Source organism: Sinocyclocheilus anshuiensis, unplaced genomic scaffold (assembly GCF_001515605.1).
Source record: "Sinocyclocheilus anshuiensis isolate Anshui unplaced genomic scaffold, SAMN03320099.WGS_v1.1 scaffold1170, whole genome shotgun sequence".
Taxonomy (NCBI): domain Eukaryota; kingdom Metazoa; phylum Chordata; class Actinopteri; order Cypriniformes; family Cyprinidae; genus Sinocyclocheilus; species Sinocyclocheilus anshuiensis.
In genome coordinates, this window is record NW_015538055.1 from 3,087,636 (window position 1) to 3,097,745 (window position 10,110).

General features: G+C 34.8%; 1 protein-coding gene across 3 annotated transcripts in view; it reads right to left on the reverse strand.

The window, feature by feature from the left end:
• LOC107683297 (gamma-aminobutyric acid type B receptor subunit 1-like) overlaps positions 1 to 10,110 on the reverse strand; it is a 64,809-nt gene that overhangs the window by 21,194 nt on the left and 33,505 nt on the right. For all 3 annotated transcript variants that reach the window (XM_016479361.1, XM_016479368.1, XM_016479354.1), the window contains 7 exons: positions 9,189 to 9,359; positions 7,203 to 7,304; positions 5,838 to 5,903; positions 5,458 to 5,649; positions 4,891 to 5,136; positions 4,522 to 4,585; positions 3,242 to 3,319 (listed from right to left, as the gene is read on the reverse strand). In XM_016479361.1, the coding sequence (XP_016334847.1) occupies positions 3,242 to 3,319; positions 4,522 to 4,585; positions 4,891 to 5,136; positions 5,458 to 5,649; positions 5,838 to 5,903; positions 7,203 to 7,304; positions 9,189 to 9,359 (919 nt within the window). The remainder of the gene's footprint in view (positions 1 to 3,241; positions 3,320 to 4,521; positions 4,586 to 4,890; positions 5,137 to 5,457; positions 5,650 to 5,837; positions 5,904 to 7,202; positions 7,305 to 9,188; positions 9,360 to 10,110) is intronic.

The window sequence follows — 10,110 nt, forward strand, 5'->3', positions numbered from 1 at the left end:
ATATATATATATATATATATATATATATATATATATATATATAGATGGCTTCAACGAAAATAGACATTGTCACAGAAAAAGAGAGATCTATCTAAAGCAGAAGCATCTAAACACACTCTGTGACTTCATAGGACCATACCTTGTGTGCTTTTTATAATATTCAAAACCTTCAGAAACATGCAAATCTGAATGCATTTCACACACTTTTGAAACACTGTAATCACCCTGTCAAATACAGTAAATTGCACTGTTCAGTCACTAAACTGACATTGACATCTATAATAATCTTTCACTTTTTCCCAAAACTTCTGCCTGCAGCATTGATCTTCACCTTGTAGCCATTTGAAAAACAAGCTCTAGTGAAGTGTGAGGTCATTACTCGTCTAATGTAGGGCAGCGCTGCTTTGTCACCGTCACGCTGGTGGAATCCACTCAATGGGATCACAGCATGAAGGTCTGATTAGAGCCTAAATCAAGAATGACTCACAGAAGAGGACCGGGCAAATCCAGAAAATAATCGCCTCTGTATCTTTTGGGTGAGAAAATACAGGATTTTGGTGATGGCAATTCAATTCCCATCTCTTGGCAGAAAACCAATTTGTGGGGTAATAAGGAAGGCACCGATTGGTGCTTTTGTAAATGATTCTAGAATAGTCTCCCAGCATCCATGCCGAAAAAGGAGCAAGTTGAGCGACAACTGTGAATGTTTTATCAAAGCTATTCTAAGGGTGACATTACACCCGACAGGACACTTTTAAAAGTAAAGTGTTTCTTTTGTTTTCTTCACACTGCATTTTTAGGACTGACTGGCCAAAGAGGATGGAAAACTGGAAATGAATTCTTGAGGCACATGACACAATATAAGAGTCAGATGCATTTCTGTACTATTTACACATTCATGCATATGCTGAGTGTGAAACCACTCACCCGTTTGCGTACACTCTAAATGCAATCGATGTGAGTGTAAATAATAGGGCTGGGTTTTGACACAAATTTCACGATTTGATTCGATTCTCATTCACAAGCTTGCGATTAGATTAGATTACCAATTCGATTCGATTTGATTCAATATTGATTATTTTGGAATTTGGATATATATATCAGGTACAGTACATGCCAAATTTACTCTAGGAAAAAAAATCTCTCAACTAATGCTGTAAAATATACACGAGAGTCAGTTGGTACTACATTACTATAATACTGAAGGTTAAAATTGACTAATTTGTTAAAATTACACTTAATGAAGTTTTTAAAATAATAACGTTACAATTACATAATAATATTTCTACTTCAATTCGGTTTTTTTAAATATAAACATAATAGTGGCCATCATAAAAACTTGATGGATTTATTCAAACATAAATTAAACATTGAAGAACAGTCAAATTTATAATGAATATGTTATATGGTGCATATATTTAACAAAATGCCCCTCTCTACAGTTTATTTTTCTATCTGATTAATGAGTTTATGCTCGCCGAATATGTTTTTCTGAGGTAAATGTGACGTTATGTGACATTGTTTACAAGCTGTTATATTGACGTCTTTGCTCGCTAAAACACTGATTAAGCGATTACATGAGACAGGATACGGATTGTAAAGTTGTACTCTTTCTTTGAACTTACCTTCGGATGTTTAGTCATGTTTATTTTGTGCTGAAACTGGTATTAATATGGAGGAGATGATCAGTTCACGTGTGCCTCGCGCTGCCGCGTCTGATGATCGAGGCGCTACAGCGATCTGTCACTCCACATTAAACAGCACAAAAACGGCATTTATTGTTTGAATACTGCAATACAATGGACAGAATTTGAAATCTGAGACTTTGTTTCATATTAAAAGTACCAAAGCACAATGCTTATTGCGATATATTGGATGGGTAGTGCCCTTCAATGTTCCATCCATTAACTGAAAACAGGCTAGACTAATCGATTCTTGGGATTTAAGAATCAATATCGTTCCGTAAAAATCAGAATCGATTAATATCGAGATATCGATATTTTTTACCCAGCCCTAGTAAATAAGTGACTTCTTTCACAGAAACTGCACTTTGTGTGACGTTGCAGTCACACAGCATCCCAAATGACAGGAAAAAAGCATTTCATCTAATCTGATCATTCAGACTTAAAATCCCGTTTTATTTCAATTGTTGTTGTTGTTTTCACAGATATTAGTCTGAGCTGTGACATGAAAACCAACAGAAAGGGGAAAATACAAGTCAATTTCACTAGACTGGTAAATACTACGACAGTTTATTTTTAATATTTGGAATTAGTTCTTATTTTTGTTTCATTTAAATTTAAAGTTTTAGTAATTTTGTTGTTTGTTTTTTTATTTCAGTTTTAGTTATCAAGAGTATAATTAAAATGAAAAATGTTGCTATGGCAACTAGCTGAAATAAAATTGCTTAAGTTTTTAAATATTTTATTTTATTTCCGTTAACATTAACAAAAATTTAAGATGTATTACTTTTATTCAGCAAAGATGCATTAAATTCTATGAAAATTAAATTCTATCAAAAATTCTATGTCAAATAAATGTTGTTTTGAACATGTTTTGATAAGTATTGGTAAGTCTTGGCAAATGTCTTGGTAAGCATAAGAGACGTCTTTAAAATGGTATCATAATCATAAAGAAATCATCACAAACATGTTGTTTGCAAAAATATGTATATTTTGACAGAATATAGCTATGTATATATGTATGTGTGTGTGTGTAAATATATATATATATATATAAGGGTCACACCTTGACCCTTTGTTCCAGACTGCAAACAGCTTAATGGGTCGGAGTCGAAGACGTCAAAAAATTGGATTTTTTATGCCTGTCTGAACAAAACCTTGGTTTACCATTCCACAAGAAGATTAAAGTTGTACTTTCCCATTTATCGGCGAGCATCATCACACATTTTCATTTGATCCGCTCTGCGCCTTACATCTCTTTCATCAATACCAGTTTGTCAATCGAGAAAATTCACAGAGCTGCACAAAGGTCAGAGTGAGCCGTGAACAGCACCGCAGCTCCACTTCTCCACTCCCCTGGGCCTGTATGGCCTCCTCTAGCAGGAAGGACAGCTAATTGTTAGCGATGTATTAAAGAGCGCGACAGAGCTTTGTTGAGCTAACAGAAATCAATACTGGTAAGCCTCAATCTCGACGGGCCGAGTGCGGCTGTGAAAGGTGATGGGAGTGGAATGGACAGAGCTGTCTCGACGAGCAGAAAAAAGGCTGGTTTCTCTTACCAATCCATTTGTCATTTCCATACCAGGACAGGTTGCCTTTTGTGCTGTCATAGTATCCAATCTTCTTGTAGCTCCCACCTGAGGGAAAAAAGCAAGAAGTTAAATGAAAGATGAGAAAAGCCTGAAAGAAAAGTGTATATGAAACCACTTCTAATGCTGACATCTTCTTCAGCCTCAACCCGAAACAAAGAGACCCTCATCTGCCCATGAATTAATTTTGTACTATAGACAAAATGAACAATGTAATGATATTTTAAAAGCTTGTATTAAAAGTTTTCTTGTATAAATATAGCATCTAATTAACAGTGTGTCAACTAAAGGTCACATTAAGAAAACTTGCTTGCACTAAGCACTGCAATAAAAGCTTCAAAAGAGGCCTGACTCGACAAATCTGAAAAAGTAGTCGACTTATAGCTGCATCAATGGGTTGAAGAAAAAAAAAAAAAAGCCCAACTGCATTGATCAAAGTTAATCTGAAAGGGAACATATTGTAGAAAAACTTTGCTCTTTGGAAATCATTGATGTACTATGTAGACAAACTTTCACAACACAAAAATTAGTCTCTCTCACCAGTTCAGACCATTCATTGAAACTAAACAGGAAATATGAGACATTCAGATATCTTTAACACTAAAATATGACCGCAGACACAGTGAAGTAATGAGGAGGAAATAGATGGGCTTTTCTTTAACTACAGGCAGTTTAGGCCCTGTGGACTTTTAGAAATGTTATTTCTAAAATAGTCACTTTTCACACTCTCACTAGTTTAATTTGTAATAATGTCCAACAGTGGACATCCATACATCATAGGAGAATTTTGTCTTTTTTTCCTTCACAGTGTAATTTACACAACAGCTCAAATTATGCATTCAATAGCACTCTTAGTTGGCCTTTTATTTCATGATTCATATTATTCTGATTATCCAAATAAAGTTTAAAAAAAATATATATGTAAAATATATGTGAATAAGTATAAGAATATAAAATATAAGAATACTTTATTTATAACAGCAGAATTGTGTGGATGAAATGTCGTCATGGTTGTTACAATCATAATCTTTGGAAAAACTGTCATATCATTTTCACATAAAAATACTAAAAATGCATACGTTTACTGGTTATTCGGTGCAAAGAAAATTTTATTAACGTCATAAGTGAACAGTCAACAGAACAGACGAATATACAATATCATAAAAATTTAGGATGTGAACCTTTAAAATGCATTTAAGTGCAATACTGTTATTATCATCATCTTCTATCTTTTTCGGTTTTGTTTGTACCTTGCAGTTGCTCAATGAGAGTCCAAGCCATACGTGAACCTTGAGCATCAAACACGACATGACCCTACGAGACACAAATGAATAAATATAAACAGTTGAAGATGTTACATCAATACAAAATCATCATTTATGAAATCCATTTGTGACTCATCATAAAAACAAAAATATAAAAGGCTAAAATCAAGGGAAAATAAAGGCTGAATCATCCTATAATGAGTTTGAACTCAAGATTCATTGTTATCATAAAAATGTGATCATCTGAGACTGATGATGTCTCTGCGATTTTAAGACTCTCTGACAAGTCTGGGAAACTATCTACTGGAGTATTTTATCTCAATGTTATTTGACAGCTATGTTTCATCAACTCACAGACACTCCTTCAAACGAGCTGGTGTTGAGGGCTCGGTAAATCTCAGCAGTGATTTCCTTGTTGTTGTAGTTGAAGTCCTCTAATGTCCAGCCTTTGGCCCTCAGGGGGGCCACCGTTTTATTGAGGGCCAGTGCAAGAGCCCATACAGCATCATACGCCAACGGAGCTTCCTGAAATCCACCCGTTTCTTCTGGGTTCTTCCCCCCGAGACGTGACATCAGCTGGGCCAGGAACTCTTGGGAGGTCTGTGGAGGTTTTTTGAAGGATTTATGATCCCATCTTGAAATTTTTATAGACAGTTTTTACGTAAGCATCATCTATTGTCAATATGAATTAGTCTGAAAGGGATAGTTCACCCAAAAATGAAAATTACTAGGTGTATATGACTTTCTTCTTTCAGACAAATACAATCGGAGTTATATTAAAGAATGTCCTGGCTCTTCCAAGCTTTATAATGGCAATGAATAGTGGTCAAGATTTTGAAGCAAAATAAAGTGCATAAATCCATCATAAAAAATACTCCACACGGCATTTTTGGGTGAACTACCCCTTTAAGATCCACTCACCAGGTTGGAAGCACCGCGGACGGTCTCCGGGTTTAGCATTACGATTTCAGTGGTGACGTGCCCTTCCACAGCTTCCGTCATGTTCTCCACTGTGCAATTGATGGCTGGATCTTTGATCTTAAACCAGTTGTCTGCGTACCAGCCGATGAGGAACCATACGTACTTCTTACCATAGAGTTTCTCTTTGAAGACCTGCCAAAGATGAAACCATGTTTTGAAGGTTTGTGCTAAAGCAATAATCTTATTCAATATTTTAATCTCTGTTAAGCCTCAGAGTTAACGCAAGCTGAGTAGAAACATCGAACTGAATAGAGTTGAATTTATATAAATAAATTGACAGCTCAAATGTACTTGGAAAAAGAATTGTAACTGTCACTTGCCTCACAAAACACCTTTCTGGCTTCAGTCTCGTAAAAGAGGCCGACTATGATTCTAGCATCTTGACGCTGGAGACGTATTAGAGAAAAGAAAACAAGACACAGAAACATCACACAATGTGACGTAGTAAAGTGTCACTAGGCCTGATTTACATCCAATGTTTTATGCACAATCCCAAAATTAGCATAAAAATATGTGGATGTGACCGGCATAAAAGATATTTGAGAATCTATTACCATTTTTTTTTTTTTTTTCACCATTTTCCCTGGAAGTGACGATTTTGCTCTCTTGAAGACGCAAGGCTTTATGCATGCATTGTTTGCACAATAATCTGATATTTTTGCATAGATTAAATTCGCAGCATGAATGGAAACACAGCTACTGACAACAAATGATTTATTATTTATAATGACTTTACCACGATTTGTTGATTTATTTTAACTGTACACTAATACAAATTACGAGACTCATAGTTCCAAATAAAATGTATTATATGCTTTCGATAAGATTAAATATGTAAAATTATTAAATATAAATATTACTATATAACATTTATTATATTAAAATAATATTTATTATAATTATATAAATTATGATTTGATCAGCTGCAGTAAATGCTGCTCTGTGTATTGCCTACAACAGCCTACAGATTGCAAACAGCCTACAGATAATGAACTACATTACTTGCTAGGATCATTTTTTTATTCTGATAATTATTTATTATAAATATGACTCCCTATTGAACATTACTATATAAAAGCAATAAGCCACATGAGTATGTGGGTTACAGTGATTTAACCATTTGTAAGAACACTTCTTGTGACTTATTGCTTTAATTTACTCTGTTTGTGACATGCTTTAAAGGTGAAGTGTGTAATTTCTGCAACATTAGCGGAACCAAACGGAATTGCAAAAATAATGACCATTTTCAAAAAGCTTTCCTAAACATTTTCAAGGATTCCTTACAGTTGTCTCTGCATAATAAAATGGGAAAGGAAAATGTATTGTAGCGTTGAAAAGAAAATCATGCACATGACCTTTAAAAACATTTAAGATTTTATATATTGGCTGAATTATATAAGACTAGGCATATGCCAAAATATTGTAAGCCAACCATTTAAAAAGACAGTCTCATGAGATCTACATGCAATATAATTTTACAATAAAAAATGCTGTCTAACTATTCAATAACAACTGTCAGTAGCAACCGAGATAGTATCCAAACCGTCACTTGATCTGACAGAGGGGACCGATTCTTCCGAGTGTTGATTTATTTCACATAAGACTTTCATGTGCTCTGTCTGCTAGCTACCCAACACAGGCTGAAGAGAGGAAGTGAGCGGCTGGTGAATTTTTCATCAAAGCACCTTCAGGTTTTTGACAGCCACTGCGGGATCCGTGAGGAAGCTCTGTCTAACGCTTATCTCGATGCCGGCCTCCTTCACACGCTCCTCCAGATCATCCAAAGTCTGGAGAGAGAAAGAGAGAGCGGTGAGACAGCAGGAGTGACAGGACAGGAGTGATGTTTGTGGAGAGCGGAGGACAGACAGGAACAGCGCACATGAAAAGATCAAGGAGCGAATGAAAGAGAAGAACAAAAGGAGGTCATGAGATGAATGGTCAAAGCGCAGACCAAAGTAAAAAAATGACAAAGTAAAGGAAATAGAAAAAAGAAAACAGTCCAGAAAGAAAGGTAGATGGAAAAAAGATGGTGATATGAGCCCCGTTCCAAAACCAAGTGACCATTTTAAGGCGATATAAGTGGACTCCGGAAACAAAATTATTATCCAAAAATAATATTATTATTATATATATTATCATTTTTATAATATATAAATAATAATAAAAAATACTCATAATTCATTTAATATATAATAGTATCATAAAGTATCATTAAAAATAAAAAAAGTTATTAACTATAATATAAAGATCAGGGTTATTATTATCGTTAACTAAAACTGAAACTAACACCAAATGCATAAAAAAAAAACATTTTCATTAAATTAATCTTATTTCAGTTTCCAAAGCAACATTTCTTAGTTACGCTAAAATAACACAGATAAAGATTGATGACTCATTTAATATATAACCATCAATAAAATATAAAAATTAATTTCATTACATGACTGATATATTCACTCAGGAGTGCTATATATGATGCCTATGTAGAGCTCTACAAATCACTCATTTATGAAGTAGTTCCATAGAAGGCAGTCACCTATGCAGGCAATGAGGCAGCATATTTTTGAAAAGGTGCCAACGAGACACCCGACATCAATGAATGGAGGAATATGGGGAAAGAAAGAGGATGTGAACAGGAGAGAAGGACTGGGATGAAAGTAAATGAGAAAAAGAGATTAGCTGGTGAAGAGATGGAGGGGGATCATTAGCCTAGCAGAATTACACTAGCTCAATATTGAAACGATGCATGAGAGATTTATGACTTGGTCAATATTCCTAGCAGCCAACATGAAGAAAAATGACTTAAAAAGTCTTTCATCACTTAAGAACAGAATAATCAACCACGATCTTTGCCATTCACTCTGAGGCATTAACCTTAGAGTAAAGGGGCAGCTAAGCTCGCTAACAGTTTTAAGACACACAGTAAACCACATTTCTGGAAAATTACTTCCTTTAAAGGGGTCGTATAATTTTTTTTTTTTTTTTTACATGTAATTTCCCCCTGAGGTCCACTTATAGCGTTCATCAAAGTTTTTTTGCACAAGCAGTCATAATTTAGTTTTTTTGACCATTTTCCATTTCCATCCTATTAGTGACCTTTACAACTGTTATGCCGTTTTTTTTGTTGCTGTGTGTTTATGACTTCTTTGCATGTGAAATGCAAAGGCTTTGGAAAAGCCTGTACTGTATGTGCCGTAAAAACTGTGAAGATCTTTTTTTAATGATAGGATATGCAGAGCAGTAGGTGCTACACACAGCCAAGAAGAGCACATAGCTGGATGGATTTTACTACATTTTCCACTCATTATTAGTTCTTCGGGTGGTCAATGAATATTTTGGTGTTTAGTAATAACACTGGCCTATCTATTCTACTTCCTTCTTCTGAGCATGTCAAGTCACTAAACACCAAATAGGCGTTGTGTGTAAATTTATGTGGATTTTTGCCGTTTCTGCAAAGTATCTTAAAGTATCTATTTAAAGTGGTAAGATGCAATTGTATTTGTGGTTTCACTAGGAGGGAGGTATCAACCAAAAACTTTTTTGGCACCAGAACACACACACACAAAAAATACATAAATCTTGAAAACCTGGTAGCAATAGGAAAACCACAGCATGACTAGAGTATACAGAGTAAGATAAATAAGAGAGAAAGTTTTGGATGTAGGACTGACTGAGGTAAAAACTTCAGTGGTCTGTTGGATGGTGGCAATCTTTGTCCATCCCCACTTCTGGAAGAGCCGCACACGTGTGGGATTATGCAGAGTTGCTGACGGGTGCGTACGGAAGAAAGTGGGAAAGCGCTGGCGGTTGGACAAAGCTGGAGAACTGGAGCCGTATGAAAACTACAGAGAGACCGAGAGAGAGGGAGACAGTAGTTAAAAAGGTGGACGGATAGAGAGAGCACACTGGAAAGCTTATTTGATACCCCTGAAAAGAACGAAATTCAAAGCAAAAGCAGTGCAAAAATATGAGTCAGATTTCTGCACACACTGGAAGAAGGGTAAATGTCAACCTAGTGAAGCCAGAAACCTGAATAAATAAGCCAATCTGTTTCTACATCCAATGTTGATGTGTCAATACTTGCTAAACACTTTCTGCTTCAGAAATAAACCTTTGCATTTCAAGCAATGAACCAGGTTGCCTGATAAAAAACATTCCCATGTGAAAAAGAAATGTGCTTAATTGTATTAAATTGTATTAAATCTTTTAAAAATTGTACTTCTAATGTAATACTTTATTTCTTAACACACTTCTGTACACTTTTAAAAAGTGCACTTTGTAAAACTTTAAACCATCATGTTTAATAATATTTTTTCATGCTTTAAAGAAGTGCACTTCATTTGATGTGTTGACTAACATACTACAGAGGTATTTGATCATTTTAACTGTTGTGTGTTATGCTATATTACATTTAATATATTTTAAATGTACTAAATTGCAACTTTACACATTAAAGTAACACTTGTGTTATTTATATACATTACTACAGAGGTCATTTTAACTGTTGTGTGTTATGCTATATTACATTTAATATATTTTAAATGTACTAAATTCTAAATTGACACATTAAAGTAACACTTGTGTTATTTATAT